The sequence below is a fragment of the Falco peregrinus genome, chromosome 11, assembly GCF_023634155.1.
Source record: "Falco peregrinus isolate bFalPer1 chromosome 11, bFalPer1.pri, whole genome shotgun sequence".
NCBI lineage: Eukaryota > Metazoa > Chordata > Aves > Falconiformes > Falconidae > Falco > Falco peregrinus.
Window position 1 is genome coordinate 14,597,867 of NC_073731.1, and position 25,897 is coordinate 14,623,763.

At 37.9% G+C, this 25,897-nt stretch overlaps 1 protein-coding gene across 1 annotated transcript in view; it reads right to left on the reverse strand.

Annotated features, from left to right (window-relative positions):
* The window catches only part of KIF6 (kinesin family member 6), a 158,357-nt gene extending 145,807 nt beyond the window's left edge, over nt 1-12,550 (reverse strand). The window contains exons 1-3 of the mRNA XM_055816372.1: nt 12,485-12,550; nt 11,502-11,611; nt 8,322-8,396 (exon numbers count right to left, since the gene is read on the reverse strand). Of these exons, the coding sequence (XP_055672347.1) occupies nt 8,322-8,396; nt 11,502-11,611; nt 12,485-12,550 (251 nt within the window). The remainder of the gene's footprint in view (nt 1-8,321; nt 8,397-11,501; nt 11,612-12,484) is intronic.
* Nucleotides 12,551-25,897: the final 13,347 nt, after the last annotated feature.

A 25,897-nucleotide genomic window follows, 5' to 3' on the forward strand; every position in this document is an offset into this window, starting at 1 on the left:
CTGGATATATTAATTTGAAATTGAACCATGCAAACCCTTGTGGCTATATTTACATATGTTTGCTGTAATTAAAGGTGTGTTGGATGATAAATTTTAGTCTTGTTGCTTTTAATCACTGTAAGAAAAGTCAATTCAAAGCAAGATATTGGTGAGAAAACATCATGGTTACCTGCTAAGTATTCTGAATACATTCACAAGTGTTTATGTAATAAGCAGGTCTGTTTAGTAAAGTTTGTATCATTAAACAACCTGAAATTATACAACAAAGGTTTCCCTTAGTGGAATAAGGCAGAGGACGAAAATACACACAGAGAAAAGAAGAAGGAAATAGTCATAAACCAACAAGAAAATTTTAACAATAGCTAATATCAGTTTTAATGAAATAACAACATTAATTGCAGGCGAACAAGCCCAATCCATTAATAAGTATCATTTTATTACAGTCCTAAATCCTCTTTATCCTTTTATTCTGCAGTATAAATTCTAATCTAATTATATGCCAAATTCAAGAAGATTTTAACATTGAAAAAGGTTAGATCTGTTCTCACATTTTACTCAAAGAACTGAATGCTTCTTTTCTGCTTAAGCACTCAAAAAATATTGCTGGTTTTTAGAAATACAACAGCTTGTACTTGACCTTACAAACCTAAAGAACAACATTTTTTAAACACAAAGAAAATATAGACCACGTCCTCTAGATTGCATAGAATTGAAAGTATACCTTTTCCAAGCAACAAATAGTTTGAGCACACAACTAAGGAGATTAACTTGATCACACTGCTATATAGATTTAACCATATATTGTGACAGCAACATAATTTATCATGATGTGTTGGGATAAACCAAAAATGTTCAAGTTTTACCTCCAAGCTATGGCACAGACTACCAAGAAATCTCCCAAATGACAATCTTTGAGACAGAAATTGCAATACTTTCAGTATTTTCCTGTTCAGAATATTAAAAAAAAAAAAAAAGCAAAAACTAACCCACCAGAGGTTTAGAAAACACACAGAGTTCTCCACTTGCAAAGTCCCATTAACTAAGACCATGAACCAAAGCCTATTTAAGTCAATGACCACCTTTAAAATAATTTCACTGAGTTTTAGGTGGGATCCAAAGTTTGGGACAATTTGATGCAGATTTTTTGCTGGTGTAAATGCTTAAACACACTATAGTTTTTAAACATGCCTGCATGTATCAAAAGTACTTCTAAAGTACTTCTAATACTTTATGAACTCCCAACATACATTCTAAAAATCATTTTTTTCTGATTAACTTGGAATACTCCTAATACTTCTCTTGTTTCAGAGAAGAGACATAATAAGGCAAGCTGCAAGCTGAAGTAAATGTTTCTCGATTATTCCACTTTCAGTACAACCTTAAAACTGTTTAATAACCCAACTACTGTCATGTAATAAGTATATAAGCTTATGTAATGATGTTTGTTCAGGAAAATAAGTTTTGGGTTTATAAAAAATGAATTCTAACATGCTTTCTCTTCTGCCCTTTAGACTTTGAGAAACTGATGGAAAAAAAATTAAATGCTTGATTAAAATAGCAAGGGTTCAATATTTCAAAAATTCCCTTACCAGTTGTAAGGCAGTCATAAAAAAGATCCTCACAGTCCAGAGACAAAAACCTGTTAACATGAAATTGTCATTGCATGTAAAGACTTAGCCAGTAACACTGATGAAGAATAAATAAATGCTGTTAACAGTATAGCTGCAACTATGATGGTCTAAAAGTAGAAGTAAAACCAGCTATTTAGAGAGAGGTAGCATCTTTTATTAGACTCTCTAACATAACTGGGGTAGAACAGGACTAGGCTCAGGGCTTTGGTGGGTTACTGGTGTTTTGGTTACATTAGAAAGACCCTGCCTCTTCCCTCACAAACTTGCTAAGCAAAAGGTGTCACTACAACTTTGTATAAATTATCAGGCATAGGACAATTATTTCTAGTATGGACTCACATATGAATGTAGTTAAAGGAGAGCAATGCCATGTGTTTTTTCCCCCTCAAATTTTCTTACTTAATTACCAGTTAACTTGCACTTTCTAATTTATTCATAATTAGTGGCAATTTAAAAGTGTGCATAGTGAGAAATTAACTTTTTCTTTAAAAATCATTTTAGATTCCTATTTAAATAAATGACTGTTACAGAGTTATGTGCTGGCATTTTTCAGTCACTCAGCTGACTTGCCTCATGCCTGAAAGATGTCTAATTCCTAAATATAGAGTGTGATACAGAAGCATAACTCATGCAAGCAATTCCTTTTTAATTGATAGATAACATTATGTTTACAACTGCTTAACATTCCTCAAGTGAGAAATTCCCCAACTGAGAGCTAGACAATTTATGGTTAGTTACTACAGTTTAAAATATCATTCAGTACCTCGTCCTTGAGTATCTGAGACAATATAAATGTGGTATAAAGCCCAGTGACAGTAGACAGAGGTTGGAAGCAGACTGAGGTTGTTTTGTGGTTGGTTTTTCTGGCTACATTTTGTTTTAATTTCCAGTGAAGATCATTTGTTCTATTTAAAGTTTAAGGACACCGAAATTTTCTTTTGCTTCTGTGTTCATCGTTAACATGACTTCAGGGAGGCTTGTGCCTACTTGTAATGAAGAATTCCGCTTCCTCTGCTGCGACACCAGTTTTGCTGAGTCAAACAGAACAAGCAGAAGTTACCATCAGAATTGGCAAAAAAAAAAAAAAACAACCCAAAAACCAACAAAAAACAAACTCTCCCCTTTGAGTTCTGTATCCAGTTTTGAAATCCCCAGCAGAAGCAGCATGCTACAGAGAAACTGGAGTGAGCCTAACAGAACCAAGCTGGTTTGGACTGCAGCACGTTACACACAAAGAGAAGCCAAGGGAGGTGTTTTCTGTGAACCTGGAGAAGGGAAAGCTATGCATGTACCTAATTACCACCTGCCATTATGCAATGGATCGTTACAGAGATGGACTCAAACTCTTCTCAGAAGCTTACAGTGGTAGGACAAGAGGCAGTGGACATAAGTTGCAAGAAGGGAAATTCCAAGAGGGTACAAGGAAAATGTTCTTCATGATGACAGTAGTTAAGCCCTGAAACAGGTGCCCAGATGTGTTGCGGGATCCCCACCTTTGGATATTTTCAGATCTCTACTGGACAAGGGCCTGAGCAACCTGATCTTGAAGCTAGACCTGCTTTGCTCAGGAGATTGGACAGGATGACCTGCAGAGATTCCTCTGACCTAGTTATCCTAATTTGTTGGCAGTAGGCATAATTCACATAGAATCATCAGCAAGAGAAAGAAAAAGTAAATAGTCCTTAACAATCCCTGAAAACATGCTACAAACTGCTACAAATCCTGCTCTGCTTCGGACTGGTCTCAATGCATCAGTTTTATAACCACCAATGACAGTCTCTCTCAGGGAAGTCAGAGTGCTCTGATTCCTTTTGTGTTACTCCAAACTTCATTATGAAAAGGACAAAGAAATAGAACCTTATTTTCAAGTTTTTTACATTGGCAGGTATTACAGACAATGTGGAAATCTTGTTCCAGCAATTGGTAAATGAAACTTATCCTGAACACCAAAGCCATCACAGCAACGATGAGTATAAAGTCTAGGCAGAAAGATTTGCTTGTTCTGACACTGAATTCCTATTGCAAGACATAGTTCCCAATCTTCAAAAGGATTAAAGATCATTTAAGTAGATACATTGAAGACATATGTAATTTTTAATATTGTTTTGTTTTAAAATGAAAAAGTTCAAAGTAAGTGGTTTTATGAAGTTTATAATAAGCATAAATAAAACATTTCTAGAAAAGAGGCGTTATTAAGTAAGGACTAAATTCTGTGTGTATATGTAGATAAGAGAAAAACCTGGAAACAAGAAACAGATTTCAGCTTTAAAAATTAATTACTTAGACTTTGTTAGATTATTTCAGCTTCATATTATTATTTTGACTTGAGTTCTGACACCATCATTTAAAATGATGGTAACAAATGCGTGTGGTTAGAACAAATATTCAATAACTGTTAAAATACCAGACTAATGAAAAAAGGAGAAAACACACCAGTATCTTTGATCATGGGAAACAGTCAGCCCTCTCCTCATCTCAGTTCTTGTTAATCTGAAATATTTTACCCATGTCCCTTACTTTCCTTCTTTCTATCTCTGAAAACCTCAATTCACAGTTATTTTATTAAAAATAAAAATAATCAACACAATCCTAGAAAAAACAGCCCTCAGACATGATATTTAAGACTAAAAGAAGGAAAAACGTCATTTGCAGGATCTGGAAGACAAGTTTTCAGGAAAGATTTGTCTTTACAGAGACTCAGTATTTAGGTATCTTCTATCATTTGGAGCTCAGATTAAAGTTTATGTTAAATAAAATAAATCATCTCAGTATGACATTTTTTTGTTATGTCTTTGCCAGATTTATGAAACAAATCTAATCTCAAAATGCCTCATCTTTCAAAAAACACCACCAATTTCCAAATTGCATGTAACTTTTCCTTGAGAGCTTAGTGCAAGCAGGTTTCCTTAGAAATTTCAAAAGGGCTTTCCTAAAAAGAATAAGTTGTAACACAATTTCTTATTTTAACTAAAAACTGTAAATATATTTAGAATTTCACCAGAAGCAGTGCAGAAGGTGACACAAAGGTACTCTGAACCAAAGCTATCAAACTGTAACCTATAATAAGCAGCCTTCTTGAACAACTCTAAACTGTGCAATCTAAGTCAAAATAAACATGAAGTACTAACAGTAATTTAAAATGAAACATTAATGAAGCTCTCACTTTTTATTATGTCATAATTGTACTCACTTCCAGGAATAACTGCTAGCATTACTGCTCTAATTTCTCAATTTAGGGTAAATTTTAAGCTACAGTTGTTTAAGGCTGACATCCAAAAAAAATGTGTCCTTTTACTATATATAGATTCCACAGGTCTTTTGTGCCCAAGTCACAAAATTTTGCCCAAATCACCACATTAGTAATAATGCAGCTGTGATGTGAGGTTGCCTGCAGGTGAGCCAAGCCACTACTTCCCACACTGTCACAAACATAACCAGGTCTGAATGGATAATTGTTCATACAAATATTTTGACCACATTTTCTGTAAGAATAAGCAGCAGAAAAAAAACCCAGAAAAGAGTGAAGTACTTTCTGTATTACAGATGTTAATTCTTAGGATAAACACAGCACACCAGAAGAAACTAAAATCTGCAGCAGTAAGAGTACTAACGTGAAGACTACGAGATCTTTCAAAAAAAATGTTAAGTCATTGCCATTAGGTTTATAAACAGCTGAGCTGTTTCTTATTTGCATGATACTTCTGAAGATAAAATATTTTCAGTATTACATTTTCATAGATCAAGACAAAACACTGGCCATATCAGAATTGAAAACAAAACTCATCCAAAACACTAACATTTTCTACTCTTAATTTCTAATTGCATTCATCATCATAACACTAATATTTGAAGCATTATAAGAGTAACCTTGTTCTGTTGTTAGACTAAAACAATGCTTAATTGTTAACAAACTGTAAGAGACGGATGTTATTTATTTTCTGTAATTTTTGATAGAGTTAGTTTAGTGTTGCTTCTTAAAGATCAAGTTGGCTTTGCACAGAAAAAAATCACAAGAATATATATTTAAAAGGAAAAGCATAAAGCACAAAGAAATGACAAAAAGAAACCATGTAAGAGATGGCTTAAGCATAAACAAAACGTAATAAAAAAAGCAAATCACATGGTTATAATGTTTTGCAGAGGCTGGCACTTCCGACTGAAGAAGAAAATTAAAGTCTGGTGCCTCTGAAACCACAGGCAAGATTACAATTTAACTGGACTTAAAGAGGGAAAAAGTAGTGGCCCAACATCAAAGAAAGCACACTTAAAAAGAAAAAAAAAAAAACAACAACCAAAAAGTTGCCTCCAATTCCCACCCATCCAAGAAAAAACTGGAAAAATTTTAGAATCCTGAACATTGCATTGTTGTTTTTAGTTTTAAAATGACATTGCATTGTTGTTTTTAGTTTAAACAATGTCCAAGATTTTTCTTCTGAGCATTCAAGTTTGTAACTGAATTTTGTCATGACTGTAAGTATGCATGGCAAAGAGCCTCAAAATGTTACTGAACTATTTCATTGATACTTTGCTGCTACTTTCCTTCCCCTGGCAATACACAGACAAAAACCATTCCCTTAGTAAAGTGACTCCAACAACAGAACTGAGTACATTTTCAAGTTTTCCCCTGCAATAGAACGTTGACTTAAAAAGAAACAAAAGAACACTTTGCTAGGAAAAACTGTGGTCTTCCAGAGTAACAGGGCAATTCTTATTCCCTAATTCCCACAATGGAAAGGAAAACTGAGTCATTAACTATAGAATGAAATACGTTTCAGGTACAGTTCAGGACTCCTTTAGCCAAGGAACCTCATGACTATGAAGAATTTTGAAATACATGTTTTACCTAAGAAAACATAAAAATCAAGGAAGAGGATGAGACACAGGAACATACTTCAGGTATTGCCTACTCTGATATAAAAACACAAGCAAAATTATCCTTCAGTATTATCAGTAACAACACAAAGCTTATATTCTAATTGACATTTAACACAAACACTCAGAGTCAAAATAGTCTTGATTCAGTTAAGAATGATTTTATAAATTGATTTTAACATTAAGGACTCAGCTGTTTGGAGATAACTGTATGCCTAAACACCACTGAATTTAACAGCATTTCAGTACTTTCAAGCACTTAAAAATAACTAAAAATCAAAAAACTTAAGTCTATGTCATGAAGCAAATCAATTTATAAAAATCTTTTATCAGCCAGCACTGAAGTAAAGGAAAACAATATAAATTCCTGTTCACTATAGCACTGTATAGGTGAATTATCCAACTCAAAAAATTTCTGTATTCTAGCAAAACACTCCAAAGGAAAAGAAAAATATCAGTCAGTCTGTTGCTAGTTAGCTTTGATGCTCCAAGTTCTTGTTGAGGATAGTTCAATCCATAGTACGTAACAATGAGACTTTTAACCCTTCTCTTTCCAAGCACAAATAAGATAAAGAACTTTTTCTGCAGTTACCATTAAACCCAGAAATATTTAAAGTTAAGTAAATGAATTAACCTGAAGTTATATGTTATAAAGTCAGACAAGCAAAGAAATCCCTTCTGAGTGAAAGAAGAATATAACAAAAAATTTATATTTAACTTATTCTAGTGAAATTTCAAATTCACCTGGTCTTCAATTTCACTGTCAATTATTGTCCTGCTTTATGTGGGACTTTTAAGAAGAAAATAGAGGGGGAAAAATAATCAAGAAAAAATTCTGAAGAGCTAGCTATATTTTTACTTCCAAGTAACAGTTTGAGAAGGACTACGTATCCAGCTGAGGATGTCTGTTTTCCTACAGTACAGAACACATGACAGTGCGATAGACCCAAGAATAACTTGCAGAATCATAGCTTAAATCAACAGATGGGTCAGACAATGAATGAGAAAGAAGTTGGTAGCTAAAGTAATACTTCTCAACTTGCTACAAATTTGGATTCTGAGCAGTAAGTTTGATAAACAAACAAACAGTATGAAGAAATTCTACTTCCTCCAGTGTAGGATTTTCTCCCCCACTAAAACCAGTACTAACTTCAGCAATGTGGGCATAAACTGAGCAAAGAGAATGGCGTATTGGAAAATCCACCTGGTTCACAGTGGCATTCAGTCCACACAATGAACGAAGAGTGTTTCTACGTCGGTCTTAAATGCTTGCCTTTGCAAACTTTAAAACATGAGCATTGTTTGATTATTATATGGAGGAGAAAAACAAAAACAGTGCCAAAATATCTGCCTCGCACATTAAGACAAAAATAACAAGAGCAAAATTTGAGAATATCTCCACAGGTATTAATTCAAGAGTGTCCTTAACGTAATGAAAACTAAACGGGGGGGAATAAGATTTTCATTAGGTTTACCCCTTCATGGAACAATATAGGGAATACTTTCCTAAGGCAATGAAGTGAGCTTATAGTATAGATAAAAAACAAATTAAACATGGATTTCTATGCCTATGAAAGAAAAAAGGCAACAGTAGCAGTGTTATTTTAGGAGTTAAAAATGGAAGCTTACCATACATAAAATTCTCAGGGGTTTATTGCATATCTCCTAGATTCAGACATGTCAGTCTTTAGAAAATTAAGACATCAATCCACTTTTATGGCAATGAGACAAACACTTGCCAGCTCTCCTCCAAGTAGTACAATGAAAGCTATTTTTGACCCTGTGTTACCCCAATTACTTGCAGGATCAACAACGTACCATTCTGCTACTGGTTTGGCAATGCTGTCAAAAACCACATCTTGTTTTGCCTCTTGATCAAAAATTTTCTGAAATCTGAAAATATTAAGCAAATAATAATTGCTTAGAATCTTAAAACACTACTTGATTCATACAGTTTTGTTTGTTTGTAATAGTCAATGTTTACATCATTAGGCTTACATAACTTAGTACAATGTTTTCCCTGTAGTCTTAACCACAGCGTGCTGTTGTGCTATTGTACATAAATAGGCTGTACACAGTGCTGCTTTGACAAGATCTGTACAATAAAATCCTCTGATAAAATGATGTGGCTTAGAAAAAAATAAATCGTATTTTAAAATCTATCAAGAGAATCAGTGTTTGTAACTAGCACCGCACTGAAACCTGGATAAATAGATTACACTATAAGCAAATACAGCATCCCACCAGTACAGCCAGGCTCACGTTATTTCATAACTACTTCCTTCATTCTGCTGCACAGTTACTGTAAGTCACAAGGAGACATTTAATTCAATCTAAGTTTTGTCATTTCCTATGTAAAATATCTTCAGTTGTCTTACAGAATCATAGCATACCTGAGGTTGGAAGGGGCCATCTGCTCCAGTCCCCCTGCTCAAATGAGTGTCAGCTAGAGCAGGGGTCTGTTCAGTCAGGTTTTGAATACCTTCACACATGGAGGCTCCACAACCTCTGTGGGAAACCTGTTCCAGTATTTGATCACCCCTCAGTACAAAAAGTTTTGGGTTTTTTTTAATATTTCCTGCATTTCAGTTTGTGCCCATTAACTTTGTCCCATCACTGTGGACCACTGACACGCATCTGGCTCTGTCTTCTTTATTGCCTTCTCCTTATAAAGTGTTTATATACACGTTGATAAGATCCCCTTGAGCCTTCTCCAGGATAAACAGTCTGAGGTCTCTCAGCCTCTCTTCACATCAGATGCTCCAGTCCTTTAATCATCTTTGTATCCCTTCACTGGAGCCCAGAACTGGACACAGAACTCCAGGTGTGATCTCACTGGTGGTGACTAGAGGGGAAGGATCAACTCCTAATGCAGCCCAGAGGCTGTTTGCCTGCTGCAAACCTGCTTTCAGTCAGCCCTGAGCCTGTCTGGTTATTCCACACCAGCAGGAGGACTTGGCATTTCCCTTTGATGAACTTCATGAAATTCCTATTTGCCCATTTCTCCAACCTCTTGATGTCCCCCTAAATAGCAGCACAACTATCTGGTGCATCAATCACCCCTCCCAGTTTCATATCATCTGTGAACTTGCTGAAGCTTTACTTGGTCCCATCACAGAGGTCATTAATGCTAAACAGTACTGGGTCCCACTATTGACTACACTAATGACTGGCCTCCAGCTGCACTTTGTACCTGATGACAACCCTCTGATCCTAGCAGCTCAGCTCATTTGAAACACCCCTCACTGTGCACTTATCTAGGCTTTCCCGATGCCATACCTCAGACAGCCTTCCTGGGACACCTAATGCCACTCCCAGCTCTTGTAAACTTCCTTTTTATTTTTGCATTTAGTCAGAAGCTGCTTCCTTATCCATGCAGGCCTCCTGCTGCCTTTGCATCATTTCCTGTTCATCTGGATGGCAATCTGATGATTCTTGATTTTGGAGGAGGTGATCCTTGAAAATCAGCTAGTTCTCCTGGACTTCTCTCCGGGGCTGTGTCATGGAATTCTTTCAAGCCGGTCCCTGAACAGGCCAGAGCTTGCTCTCCTGAAGTCCAGGGTTATGATCTTCCTTTTTGGTTTGCTCTCTTCTCTCAGTATCCTGAATTTCATTATCTCATGGCCACCACAGCCAAAGCAAGCCCGATGTTTAATATCCCTGATCAGTTTTTCCATGTTTACAACTATGAGGTGCAGCAGATATAAGCTTTTTAATCTTATATTAGAAAGTTGTCATCCTTACACTCTGGAAACCTCCTGGACTGCTTGTGCCCTGCTGTGTTGTCTGTCCTATCTGGAACCATATTCTCACACAGAAATTCACGTGGTTTATAGAAAGGCACCATGGAGTACAAGGGAACACAGCAATACACAAAAAATAGACACATATATTCTATCTGCTAATGCTTTATCAGTCAAGTCATTAAAAAATTGTGTTTGATTCCCATATAAAAGAGTAAGAACAAAAAAGAATGTTTGAGGTGACCAGGATAGACAGTGCGTGAAAGCATGAGTTTTACGGGGGAAAACGGAAATTCTTACTCCATAGCATTATTTTTGCATTGTCTTAAGGATAACAAGGCATGATTCTCAAAATCCATCTCTAGAGACTTTTTAATAAATTAGAAAATCAGAAAAAAATATCAGAAATAATTATAGCTAGCTTTGGCATCTGCCACCTAAGCTAGTTTCACATATTCATCTAGTCAGAGAGGGCAGCTCCTCTCTTCCCAAGCAGAAAGTATTTCCTTAGCCAATGTAAAATGACATCAGTCTGAGCTGCCGATGTTTGTCTGGAGATCTCTTTTTGAATAACATAGAGCAACAAATTCACTTGATCTGGTATTATAAAAAATAAAAAGTATTCCACTTGGAAAAAGACAACCTCAGCCTTGTCGTTAGAGGTGTTTAGACATCTAGCTTTCTTCATCATCAAAATTGTAAAGTATGCCTCCAAATTTTCTGTTTAAAAGATAAAAATATTTGACTCATATTGCTGGTACTTACTTTTAGTTTCTAAAAAATATTTATGTTCTACAACCATGGGTTTTTTTCTTTCAACAATCTCTGGTTTTCTTTACCGTGTTTTGGTTATGTCTGAAACACAGTTTCTAAACAGAGTGTTTCACGTCGAGACATCTTTAGCTAGCCTATGCCAACTCATTATATCACAAGAGAACACACAGTCCTGCATTCAATCTTCACATGCAAATTCAAAAATTCAAAATAAACTGTAAAAATGGAAGAACTGATACATGAAGATGCAATCTTTGAGATAACACTTAGAAATGTATAATTACTTGCAATGGATAGGCAAAAACTCCACAACTTTAGCAAATGCTATCAAACTTGTTCAAGTGAGGAGCATAATATGCTGAAGTATTCCTTGTGTTAAGGGAGTTATATAAAAATAAACCTAATTATACCAAACCTTAATTTTAAGAATAGGCTTACACATAGCGATATCAATCACTGTAAGGATAAGGCTTTTACTTACTTGAACCTGTAGCTCTCCCTTTTATTATTGACGAACCCGTCTGCTAAATCATGTGGCACGACAATCTCCAGACTGGACAGAGATTCCTCATCATTGTCAACTGAATAAATCTAATAAGCATGGACATGTATTAAAATAATTTTACCAGCAGAACAGCATAGCCCTTAAGTATAGAACACACGTGTAAGCTTAGCACCTGTAACTGCCTAAAGAAAAACTTCTTACAAATTTCAGTCAGCATGTGAGCAAAACTTCCTTCAGCTATTATACAAAAAAGAAAACAAGCACAGATTAATGTTATCCTGTTTGCTGCCACAGGAACACTACAGTAAGATTTGAAACAGAAACATAGTCAATTTCACAGGCTTCGCTTACTAAACCATGTTACTATCTGAGCTGTTATTAAAAACAAAGCACAGCCCCTGGAGCAACACCCTCCAAAACGCCTGGAAGGACATTATCAGGAAAAACTATGACAGAATGAGTCAGGCTGGTTTAAAAAGATAAGACGATGGAGACCTAAATGCACGGTTTCTGAGGAACACTTCCATTATCTTTATTATTTCTTGCAAAGGCAGCTGAAGACGGGGAGCCACACGTTCCCCTCCAATGTTCGGAACAGCACCGAACCGCCAGTGACCAGCACCAAACGTTTTTCCTGGAGCCTTTCTGTAACAACTAGGCAGGAAAGCAGTTCCTCTCCCCCTCCCCCAATAGCTCCAGGCTAAGCTGCTGTACTTCGTGGTGTTACCAACTTCCTAAGGCTTCGGAGAGCAGCACAGGGCTGCGGCCCTCCGCTCCCGGCCCCGGGCAAACCCCGCAGCTCTCACAGGCCTGCGGGCGCGGCAGGGCACCTTGCAGGGGGTGCCCGCCCGGTGCCCGCCGCTTCCCGCCCTCAGGCGGCCTCACCGGACGCCCTCTGGCTCGCCCCGCTGCACCCCGCAGCAGCGCAGCAGCCGGTCCGCAGCCGGTCCCCATCCTACCCCCGCCTGCTGCCGCCTGCCCAGTGGCTTCACCCGCGCGTACACCCGGACGGCTTCCTGCACCATCGCTGCCCGGCACAGCGCTGGGCGGCCGGCGGCTAGCAACGGTAACCACGGCACGCTACCCAGCCTGCACGGCGGCGGGCGGGAAAAGGCGAGCGCGCGCGCCCGTGTGAGGTACGTCCCGCTCCCCTCAGCGTCCTCACGCCCTTGAGAGGCTGCGGCAGGGCTTAGAGGAGGAGGGAGCAACGGGGCTCCCTCTGTGACCGGTCACTGCCTGTTTAGCCCTTAATGGCAATTCCCCACCAGCTGTTTTCCCCCGAGGCCAAAGTGTCATGGCTGTGAGAAAAAGGAGCTTGTAAACACTGCCCACCTGAGAGGTGCGGTGTTTATCTCTCTCCTGCAGCACACCTGAAATTCCCTGCCAGGTCTGTGGGACTGTATGTTACCTGTGTGGCCACACAGCCCTCCTATGGCTGAAACCATCCATGTAAAGCCACTCGATTGAAGAGGAGTGTCTGTTGTTAACCAGTTGAAACATGAGGAACAGAAATTGTGGGAAAATACCTAGATTACACGCAATGAAGACATCAATTTTTTAAATTTTTATATCAAAAAGGTACTGAAAAACCTGCTAGTGACAAACAGTTTGTTGTCTTGTTAGGAGAGCTAAACTTACACACAAGTAATAGTACAACTCTGTTATTTTATGAAGTGGTTACCAAAAAGTCACACGAACAACATGACAGAATTTTGGCCTTAGTTTTGGTGAGACATAGTGGTAAAGATCAAATTACAGTGATTACAAGTCCACTAATTTAAATTAAGTGGAAAATCAGGGACTTGATTAAAGAAGAGGGTAGAAATTTCTTTAACTCAGATATGGCAAAAGTATGTTGAACTTGTATCCTAAATAAGAAAAACAGTAGGGGAAAGGTTTTCTGTCCCAACTGAACAAATAACTGTCTCAGAAAGCGTATGAGGCATAAATAGTGAGCCTTCAGGGAATGAAATGGAAAAGGACTAATCACCGACTAAAGTTGAGTGCAAAAGTCAAAAGGGTAAAAATGAAAACAAATGGAAAATATTACTTGATGATTAGAGGGTGAAGGAAAAACAGGACATTGGAATAGGATAATGGAATAACTAGTATCTTCTCAGCATTTCTCTGAAACTATAAAAAAATGTTGTCCCTTGTCAGTAGGGATGGGGTTGCTGAATGTGATGTTAGAGGTTACTAATGTGATGTGTGATGCGACTAAACAGGAAGGAAGTGTGAGGTGGAATAACTGCAGCCAAGAGGGAAGAAGAACCCATAGAAATCAAAGAATTGAGAATCAGAATGGTTTGACTTTGAAGGGTCCATAAAGACTGTCTAGTTCCAACCCACCTGATATGGGCAGGAATACCCTCCACTAGACCAGGTTGCTCAAAGCCCCATCCTACCTGGGCCTTGAACACTTCCAGGAATGGGGCTTCCACAACTTCTCTGGGCAACTGGTTCCAGTGTCTCTCCACTCTCACAGTAAAGAATTTCTTCCTAATATTTAATGTAAATCTACCCTCTTTTAGTTCAAAGCCATTCCCCCTTGTCCTATCACTGCATGCTTTTGTAAAAAGTCCCTCCAACTTTCCTGTAGCCCTTCTTTAGGGCCCGGAGCTTTCTCTTCTCCAGGCTGAAAACCCCCAACTCTTTCAGCCTGTCTTCAAAGAAGAGGTGCTTCAGCTTTCTGAGCATCTTTGTGGCCCTCCTCTGGACTCGTTCCAACATGTCCACTTCTTTCTTATGTTGGAGGCCCCAGAGCTGGACATGGTGTTCCAGATGGGGTCTCACAAGAGCAGAGCAGAGAGGGAGAATCACCTCCCTCAGCTTGCTGGCCATGCTTCTTTTGATGCAGCCCAGAATAGAGTTGGCTTTCTGGGCTGCCAGTGCACATTGCTGGGTCATGTTGAGCTTCTAATCCACCAGCTCCTCCAAATCCTTCTCCTCAGGGCTGCTCTCCATCCATTCTTTGCCCAGCCTGTATTTGTGCTTGGGATTGCTCCAACCCATGTGCAGGACCTTGCACTTGGCCTTGTTGAGCTTCATGAGGCTTGCATGGGCCCACCTCTCACACCTGTCAAGGTCCATCTGGATGGCGTCCCTTCCCTCCACCATGTCAATCACATCACACAGCTTGATGTCACGAGCAAATTTGCTGATGGTACACTCAATCCCAGTGTCATGTCACCAACAAAGATGTTGAACAGTGCTGGTCACAGTACTGACCCCTGAGGAATGCCACTCATCACTGGTTTCCACTTAGACACTGAGCTGTTGACTGCAAGTCTTTGAGTGTGACCATACAGCCAATTCCTTATCCACCAAGTGGTCCATCCATCAAAGCCATGCCTCTCCAATTTAGAGACAAGGATGTCATGTGGGACAGCGTCAAATGCTTTGCACAAGTCCAGTAGCTCTAAGGGGCATGGAAGAGGAGCAGCCAATGAAGAGAGACTGGGAAGGAGCAGAGGAAGGAGAGAGAGAGAGAGAGAGAGAGAGAGAGAGAGCGAGAGAAAGAGAGAGAGAGAGTGTAAGTACTCTCTGGATGTAGGAGAGATAAGGAGAAGGGGGTAAAAAGCAGGGTGGACTGGCCTGAATAGTATGAAAAAATGACACAAACGGTAGATGAACCTTTAAAACCTTGTGAGGGATTGGTGGCCATGCTGGGGCAAGGTGTGGGAACTATTTACTGAAGTTAACCTGGTATGGGGTGGTAAAAGCTTTGTTGCAGCTTGATAGTTTTGATAGTGCTGTGACACCCTCCCTTTAATGCTGACCCAACAGCTCTTGGCCAGGTCCTCATCCATCCCCAGATGGAGCTCCATGCACTCTAGCTGGTCATTGACATGGAGGTAGACACCTTGTCCTTTTCTACCCTTCCTAAAGCGCCTGTATCCTCCCATTCCCACAGTTGTAGTCATAGGAGCCATCCCACCACATCTCTGTGACACCAGTAAGATTGTAGCCCTGCAGGTGTGCACAGGTGTCTAACTCCTCTTGTTAATTCCCCACGCTGCATGTGTTTGCGTAGAGGCATTTAAGTTAGGCTACTGATGGGTCTGGCTTACTGACTGAAGTGGCTGGACTTTATGCTGGGTGACAGAGATTTGGAAGTGAAGAGTAGAGAATTTCAGTCCCCGAATTCTGAAACGATTTGATATTTAATTGAAGGTCAAGGAACTGTGGTTACTTGTTGCCTTGTTTGTTGACTGGTTTGGTTTTGTATTGAAACAGATGCAGGAAAATACAGTGTTCTTGGAAAACTGCAAATGTAACAGCCAAGTGTGTTATTTAGGACTTTAGCTGAATTGTGAGTTAACTGGGAAGTGGACACAAACACTATAGATAGCTGTGTGGAAAGCTGCTTTACATCTGCTGGTGTTCAGCAGCTGGAATATGAAGTTGGGTGAATGAGACTGTACTGCTTTTGGGACAAAGTCTGATCTGCAAATAATTTAGGTGTCCTTCTTCAACACGAAGTTGAGTTGTAAACTGAACCAATGGCACAGTGAAGAGCACCCAACTGAGTTTGTATAGGACTAGTCTGAATATGATATGGCCTACACAGAGAAGCCAATGAGACATCTCAGACTCAAGCTGCTTCCAGCATAAAAGCATAGTCTGATTTCTGAAAGGGGAGCCGGAATCCTTGGCCACCTGCAGAATTGTCACTTGTACAGCTGGAGAAGAACAAAGATAACAGAAAAGACTTGCAATTGTTTTCTTAAACAGCTTTATTACACAGCTTCTCTTGGAGAAAAATTAGAGTCCTTTGTTGTGCTCCATGGTATATTGCCTTCAAGAATGGTGTGTTAGCCTAGTGAAATTTTCTCTAAACTAGTGTTCTTTTTCCAGAGAAGTTACAGAAGTGATCTAAGTAGTATTCACAGATATATATATCTGAGGACAGAAGTTATTTGGTGCATTTAAAAGCCAATTAAAGGATTAATTAAATTAATTATTTTGTTTGAAGCTGTAAGAATAATAACAGAAGTAACAAGTAACAAAACAATAACAAAAACCTTAAAATAACACAAGGCTTCCATTAGCCAAGACAGGTTAAGACATCTGTCTCAATCTGTTTTATTACATTATTTGACTGTATGAGTTACAAGATCTGGAAATTACATGTTTTAAAAAGGTCAGCCATTACAATCTGAATTAATAGTTATATCATCACAACTAATTGTCTGCCTTTACCATTGTAGTTTTCTTCCGATTAAAAAAAAAAAAAAAAGATGTCTGACATTACATCCTGGAGCTGGCAGTTCAAGGACTTGTGTTCCATTATGTCACCTAACAACTTAATATGCTTCCACATAAACAGCCTTGTAAGATTTATAATAGCCCAAAACTTCTACGCTATTTCTTTTTTTCTTCCCAATGTTTTACTTTTCATAGACGTTACTTATTCTTGGCAACTTTCATGCCATTTGGCTGAGATGATAATTAGAAGTTAGAACATTAAATTCTTTCCACAGATCAACTGGACCGGATGAGGGGCCAAAATTCTTGCCAAAGTCTGAGTTCGTCTCATCATCCAACTCCTGGAAATATTAGTGCCAAATGAGTTTCTGGTCATGTAGAAGATACACTTATTACATGACCAGAACTTAAGATCTGAAACTTGGCCTAAATTTATGTATGATTTCTGTAGGGTATGCTATATGAGCTCTGCCAGAAAGACTGTGGTAATATAGAAACTTATGTTTCTGGATTTGAATGAAACATGAATAAAATGTGGCAATGTTTCTGGTATTTCAGGTATCATCCCAAAGTCCTATAACCTTTGTTTATTTTGCTGATGTGCTCAGTATTGGAATGGGAATGCTTTTCATGTAAGCTGCCTTGTTCAGCATTTAATAGTCTAGCGGCATGAGAAAAGCAGGGGTATTTCTGGTTTTTAGGCTACTGTTACAATCTGTTTCTTAGGAAACGGTGCTGCATCTTCATGTATGTTAGTCACATTTGGAAAGTACCTTGAAATTTTGGTGTGGTTCTGATATTCTTACCAAACGCACTGAAAAGTTTCCTAAAAATGTATGTCATGGTAGACTCAGCCAAGACAGAAACTCTTGAAATATCCTCCTGGGGTCTTACATATATGTCTATACGTATATGTATTTATTTGTTTGGGGTTTTTTAGAGTAACCTAAAATTTCATGGAGAAACATAAGGATTCTTAGGACTTTGACTGCAACAGGCAACAAATCTTTTTCCAGTTCGGTGGGTTTTTTCTTTTTGTTTGTTTGTTTTTGTTTTTCACATTTTCTAAATGGTTAACTGCATCCTTTGTTGCAAACTACAACGTAAGAACTGTTAGCAGGAGACATGAAAATACATCTAATGCAATACTGATTTTATCTGCACACTTTTCTCTACCTCCTTCCACATTTAACATTATAGTTTTTCTTATTCTTTATTTTGTCATGAAACCTTCCAAAATCTATTATTGATTTGTTTCTGAAATGGTAGGTGACCAATGAGTAGAAAAGGCTGTGGGGTTTGGGGTTATTTGATCTGAAAACTGGTGAGAAATTTAGATTCTTGTGTTCAGTTCTGCTCAACAAATAATTCTTTTTATAGTCATTGTATAACTAGTTTGTATATGCTCTTGGTTGAAGAGGGTTACAATCCCATCAGTTTCAACAGAACATTGAGACATAATTATTAGACATCATTGATTTATAATAAGTCTTAGAAATTTAAACCATGGATTCAAAGTTTTGTTGAGCAGTGTGTAAGTTTAGAGTGAAAAAAAAAAAAGATTCCTGTGTACCAAACAGCTTTTGCTATCCAAGTTTAGGACAGGGGGCAATGCAGGAAAATAAAGGAAAATAATGTGGAAATAGTCAGAGGCTAGGATTCTCTTATCAATGTGGTATACAGACAGCACTGTGAAGAGGTTTTGAAGAAAGACAGGGAATTTTATTGATTTTTGGGAAGAACTCTTTGGGAATGAAAACTAACATAGCAGAAAGCAGGGAAAGATCTGTTTGGAAGCGTAACATGAAGCTGATGCTACTGTCATAGACAGAAACCCATCTGCAACTTGGTCATGAATAAGGTGTTACAGAATGGACAGGACCTTAAAGACAAACAAATTAATGTAATAAAGAAGGAAGAGTTACTGGAGGAGGCACAATTACCTGCAGCATAATGAGAGTGCTAACTGAAAAGATGATACTAGCAACAACAGTCTCAGGGTCCGTGTGTGGAGCTGGGAAGGGAAAGAGTATTCATTCATTGGGGCTAGGTACACATCAACAATGTGATGAAAGGAGATTACAGCCATAGAGTAAAATTAAGTTTTGTGGTTCAAAGGATAAAGGCATGGATCTCAGTTTCACAATTATCATTAAGTGAAAACAGATCATGATGCAGGGAGGTACAGTGAAGGAAGCTTGTCCTGGTTTCAGCTGGGATAGAGTTAATTTTCTTCTTAGTAGCTAGGGCAGTGCTGTGTTTTGGATTTAGTGTGAGAATATTGTTGATAACACACTGATGGTTTTAGTTGCTGCTAAGTGGTGTTTATATTAAGTCGAGGACTTCTCAGTTTCTCAGGCTCTGCCAGCAAGAAGGCTGAAGGAACACAAGAAATTGGGAGGGGACACAGCCAGGACAGCTGACCCAAACTAGCCAAAGGGATATTCCATACCACTGAACACTGTGCTGAGTATATAAGCTGGGGGAGGAGAAAGGAAGGTGAGGACGTTTGGAGTTATGGTGTTTGTCTTCCCAAGCCACTGTTATGTGTGACGGAGCCCTGCTTTCCTAGAGATGGCTGAACATCTGCCTGCCAATGGAAAGTAGTAAATGAATTCTTTGTTTTGCTTTGCCTGCATGCATGGCTTTTGCTTTACCTAATAAACTGTCTTTATCTCAACCCACGAGGTTTCTCACTTTTACCCTTCCAATTCTCTCCCTCATGGGAGAGTGATGGGGAAGTGAGCAAGTGGCTGTGTGGTGCTTAGTTGCCAGCTGGGGTTGAACCATGACAAAGCTCTAGAAAATAAATGTAAAGGAGAACTCCAGCTAGTAAAAGCAAGCTGCATGTTTTAGGTAGTGTATAAATGAAAAGAAAAGAGTAGAATGAAGTATTATTTTAGAGACAAAGGGAAACAAAGGTGTCGGGCCTCTTGAGGGCTTTTTCCTCTGCCTGTTTATTTGGAAGGAAAAGACTCAAGTATGGTGTTAGTGTGGGGAAAGTGAAGAGACACAGGAGAGAGTAATTAAGAAAAATACAGAAGGATAGTAATTGATCTCATTAGAAGGTGGATTAGAATGTGATGACGAGTAATGGAGTGTGATCAGATGAGATTTTTTTGCATCTACAGTGAAAGGAGTTGTACAAGAAAAGAAGGCCATCTATAAGGAAGCAAAAATTTGCATCAAAATATAAGTAGCATAGCTAAATCTAAGGGAGATTATACTGCCTGTGTACACTGATCTCAAGAAGCTATCATAATGAGCATATATAAGGACTTACACAGCCTTACTGGTACTTCAATGTGGATGCAATAATACGCTCCAGCCAGGTGGGCTGGACATTAACACATTAAGATGCAGAGTTGGTATATGCCTTTTTCTTAAATGGGGAAAATTAAGATATGGAGAAATTGAGGAATGTGTCCAATTGTGCAAGGAAAAAGTTTTAGTTTGGACCTGGGGGTTTTTTTAGCATCTAGTTTTTGGTTTAAAATCGGCCAACTATTATTGCTCATTTAACTCTAAAATGCCAGATGCATTTAAGGCTGGGTGATTTTGTCACATGCTAAACTTGTGCATCTATAGCTGGGAAATCTTATAAATGGGTAAGGGTTGGTATCCAGGGACTGCAGACATCAGTTATTTGCCAATGGGAAGAGGCAGACTTACTGTCTGAGCCACTATATTAAAATACAAAATGTTCATTTACATTGTTGATCTTACATCTCTATCTTGACTGTAGATTGAGCATTTAGCTGTTTAGAGTTTCCTAGCATCTTTCACTTAAGAATCCCCAAGCATGTAACAAACTAGTGAGTTTCAATTCTCTTGCATTTGGAATGAAATCCTCTTCAAATGAAGGCTGAATCTAGGACTCTGATATTACAAGCAGAAGCAACAATGCTTTACCTGTTTTTCATATATGGCTGAAGAACACAGAGGTAAATTGGCCAAAGCTGAAAATAGAATGAACCCTCTTTTCTAAGTTAATAACTGTACTGCACTTTATCTTCATTATTTCTTCACTAAATCAAAGTGAAGACTGAATTATTGTAAGCACTGTCAAGAATTTTGATCTTTCACATATTGTTTACAATTAAGATAGTGAGTTATAAATTCAACAACATTCTATATACTGTGGATCCTTGTTTCAGTAAATGAGGTTGCTAAAGACCTCGGAGGTAATTTGACAGACAAATACATAACAGCAGGTTTTGTTCATGTTAAGTTATTATAGACAGTAAGTTTAATAGTATATCTTTTACTGGAAATACTGTTCACAAAATCAGGAGCTCTATATTTTTTGCTCAAGTTTGCATTGTTCTGTGACCCCCAGGAGAGGGCAGCGGTTTATACATACTCCAGTCAGATTTTTCCAAAGTTAATAAACATCAAGTACTAGATACGATACTTGAAAACATAGGCCAATATGTGTATCAGTTTGCCTCCATGAATAATGGTTTTCAGCAGTACATAAATTCATTTTTGAGATTTTCATCAGAACATATTTTTTCTGCAAGTTACTATTGCACAGAAACTCAACACAACAGATAAGATTTTTAAGAGTTTCTGTTGTTGAAGAAGCTATAGTTTTGTGAACTACAAAAAAACCCACTTTTCCAATTGTATAAAACTAGTAAGATGTGTAAAGACTCCCTATAAAAGTTTTTGTATGTATAGAGGTTGTCTAATCCACTAAGATGCATGAATGCTACTTGAAAAACAAAAGAAATAAAAACAAATCCCTCTACTGCCTACTTTCAGGTAAATAATACCTTTTTCACCAAAGAACAGAAATCTGGGCGTACGGAATAGGATCAATCATTGTCAAATGGCATACTCCAAGAGTCTCACTTGAGAGAATGATTTGAGTGATCTAAAGAAACAGTCTTCTTGGTGAGCTACATGGCTAGTTTAACAAACTAGACTGTTCCTAGGATTAAAACATTTAACTTTCAGTGGAGCTCATATTATTTGCAGTGTCCATTGAATGGTTTATCAGAAAAGTTGCATAAGTAAAACATACATTTGGATACAAATGACAACCTACAAAAGGAATCTTACCTTGGAAGGGGGTAATGTTATTTTGGCTTAGTTTAAATAGTTTAAGAACAGACATGAACTTAATCCAGAAGGGCAGTTTAAGTATACCAGTTTTTAACTGCTTTTCTTATTAGTTATTGAACATTTAAAATTCTTATTTTACAGTTGTGATGTTTTTGCATGCCCTCATAGGCCTTACCTAGACCCTAGTGTATGCTAAAGCATCTCTAGAAGCTTAATCCCACATTGTTGAAGTGAACATGATTTGGATATAGTCCAAATGATGGCTACAAGAGGAAAAATGGTAGGAAGGATCGTATGACATCTCAGGAAACTGCTAGACTGATAAGCAACTCTTTAGGTTACTTATCGGAGTTTCAGAGTAACGCTGAATAAGACTGAATCATGTAAGCATGAGGCACCATAGAAATAATTGTTTTATATCACAATTATTAACCAGTTGGTACAGTTATTGAAATATTTTTCCTAACTTTTCAAGGTCTCTAGGTGCCAAGTGTATATCATAATTTTCTTGCACTGCACATAAAATTACTTAATGAATATTGGCCTGCAGGATTATTATCCTTCCAGCTAATTCCCAATCCAACTCAACTTGCCTTTTCCTGGGCTTCTTGCCACATTCCATTTTTCCCTATGCTATTGATGTTATGTAGGACTGAAACATGGAATTATCTACAGTTCATAAAAGAATCAAGTACCTTAGGCTGTTGTGTTCATCTATTATTAATGGACAGTAAATGCAAACATGAGCTAACAAAAGGCGAAGGATAAACACATTTAAGCCAGACTAGTTCCCAGAGAAATAATTTAAAAACTTGTCAAACAATTCTTGAAACATGGAAGAATGATGATTTCCCATAGATTCATTGTATATATTCTGGCACTGTAACTTTTCCTTTATATAATATTTTTTTAAAACTTGAGTAGTGATTTCCATTGGAAGATCTCAAAGAGATTTACAGATATGAACAGAATCAGACTTGTAACACCAGCACAAAGAAAAGAAGCTGGTCAAACTACTTGTTGCCAAAAACATATCCTTGTCCCAGTTAGCTTCTTTGTGCTGCTAGCATAAAGTTTCACAAAATGCTTCATTCACTGATTCCTAATTATTCTCCTGTATTTGGATTGCATTTACATTCCCTAGTTTCTGAGGATGCTCATGGCTAGTGTTGCAGATAAATTAATTACCCTCAGAGGGCTTGATTCTATGTGAAGAAAGCCACTTGTGATCCCCTGTACTGCTTCCAAACTTTTCTGCACTCCAGTGGTCCTGCACTTCTGGAATGACTTCGGAGGGCTACTGTGGCTCAGTGTGATATAGAGCGATTTTCATCTGGTTTCAGAGATGGGGAGAAACAAAACTGTCTTCCTTTTTTTTTCAAGTAAGCCAGGCATCTGTGCCAGTGCTTAGTTGGCAATTTATTAGCTGTGATTTATTGTTCAGTAGTCCATACACAACGAATCCAGTCTCTTCCTGGAGGGTCTCTGGCCCTGCTCAACCTTTCAGCCCTCAACGTATTTTTCAAATCTTTTAAGATGCTTTTATTTGTATCTTATCATACAATTAAAGCTTTAGAAAATACCTTTTCCCCCCAACCATATATTATCATAATTTTACAATACTATAATATAATGAATATTATATTGCATTATTATACATGTCAACTATAGACCATTGAGCATTCAGATGCTCTAGAGCATTTCCTTTATGAACAACTTGTGTGCCATTAAAAAAAAACAGGTAAATACAGAGCAAATGCATCCCAAAAGATGTATTTTAGAGAATATATCAATTTGCCATCCTGTACCTAATCAGGGCAAGAATCTTCTAGTAGCAATATTAATGACATAAATTTTATGAAATTACGTGAAAGGTTATAAATTACTTGTTTAAGCCTGTCACCTTTATGTCTGTACTTGAAATACTCAAAGGAAATTGCAAAGATACATACCCTCTTTTTGTGAAACTGGTTAACAAAGTTGTGTCTGAACTGGTTCACCACTGCTTATTTTCATCAATGGTCCATCATCTTCTATAAATGGGTATATCAGAACAAAATGGACTAATTTATAGCTCATTTGACAATATGTTGTATCTTGGTCTTAGAATATGCTGAGCATCCCAACTTTGTGTATTTCAAACTGCTTTGGTATCCTAAAGAACACATTCTGGGATTCAGGACATCAGTAGATTTAGACATACAAGAATTTTATCCTGGTTTATATTTTAGAATTTCCAGCTCATCAGGTTTTAGCGAAGTTTTGAATGGGTTTTTATTGAGTGAAGCACAATAGTCATCCCATTACATAGTATAACCCTAGTGAGGTACCCATTTCCCTTCTTGTGCTCCAGGGATATTTTTAAGCTCCCTCTCTCCAAGTTTCTTATCTACAATTCAAGTTCTTTTAAGCTTCCTTTGCTCCTTTCTGGTTTCTTCATCTGCTGCAGTTTAAATATGATGAGACAAGAGTCCAAACTCAGATCAATCTACTTAGCTGTGGGGCCATCTTTTGACACCTTCCCACTCTCACTGTCTTCAACGAAGTCAGTATTTGTAGTTGCCTGCAAGACACTTCTTCACAGCTGTCACCTCTCTTAAAGAGGCTGCAAAACTAATTTGCTGATCTTTGTATTTATGGGACTTGAGTCCAATTCTGTGTAGTGTTTGTGAAAATAATACTGAAGTAGCACTGGTCTCTTCTTCTAAGGACAGTCATAACTGTTCAGTGTCTCATTGTTTTGTTTGCTCTACTTCAGACACAAAAACCTGGTACTGTGGGATATCGAATATCCTGAACCATGGCTAAATCAACAGTGACTAGGACCCTGGAGAGTCATTATGCTCTTAGTATAAGTTTGTAAAGCTGTTGTTTTTTGTCTGTCTTCATCAGAAGTCTGATTATAGTGCTGTCACATGTCACTGCTCCCCACATCTAGTCCAAAACTGGATTCTTCAAATGAGTATTCTATCTTCAAACACTCATTAACTTATAAGATTAGGTTTTATTCTATCTGGAAAGAAAAAAGAAGTAAAAATCTGGAGTTCAGTGGCTTTCTGTTTAATCCTGTAAATTGACTCATTTCTATAGACTATCATGCAGGTGATAGAAACTTATGTTCACAATAAATGTATGTGTCATATGAGAATCATTTCTTCATTTTTGGTGTTTAGTAAGTACAAAGAAGACAGAATACCTAAATTTTATGGTTTCATTTTGTTCTATTTACTTGTTTCATTTCAGATATTATAAAAGATTATGAAATGTTTCTTGATATTATTAGTCAAGATCCTGTGATCTTATGCTATAGGCAGACTGTCTTAATTCCTTCTTCTGCAGGTGAGGTAACCAAGGTTACACAAGGTCACTTTTGGCTGGTCTGGTAATAAAACTTGGGGTTCAGGCATAGCAGTCTCTACAGTTCATCTATCTTCCAAGAATAATTTTGCCAAGTCTTTGTGCCTATGCCCACAATACTGCACCAGGCTTCAGAAGCACAATTCAAGAACTTTCTTATGTTTTTCTGCCTGAGAAGACACTTGTATATGTCATGGTCAAACTGTATTACAACTTGAAATGGCAAGTTCACAAGAGAAGAGCGGTATGGTGACATGACAACTGTAAAAGAAGAGACTCGAATTCTTATGGGTTACTCTAGGTTTGCAGTTTTAATCGGTCCAGCAGCGTTGGGTCACCTCCGCAGAGAGTGACAAGCTTACAAGATTTTCAGCTCTCCATTTATGGTCTCTACAAAGCATTTACCTAATCTATTGGTTTCAAACAAGTCTTTTATTAGTCATTATCTTGACAGTCAGTTTCACAAGTTGTTCTATATCTTGACCACTTCACTATTTTACTTTTTCTTTCAAGGATGATCGCTTCAGGTTCTGCATGTCTCAGTTCTGAGTAATCACAATGGACAATCTCCACCATCTCAGCCTCCTAGAGGTCAGGGTCTTCTGTTCTTAGAAACTTCTTTGAACTGTCAGGTATAGTCTTACTAATATTAAACTTTCATTGTCTAGCATCTATTTGCCAACGGCGCTTGCAGTCCTGGTCTGGGGCTATACAGGGAACAAAGCTGAGGTGTACAG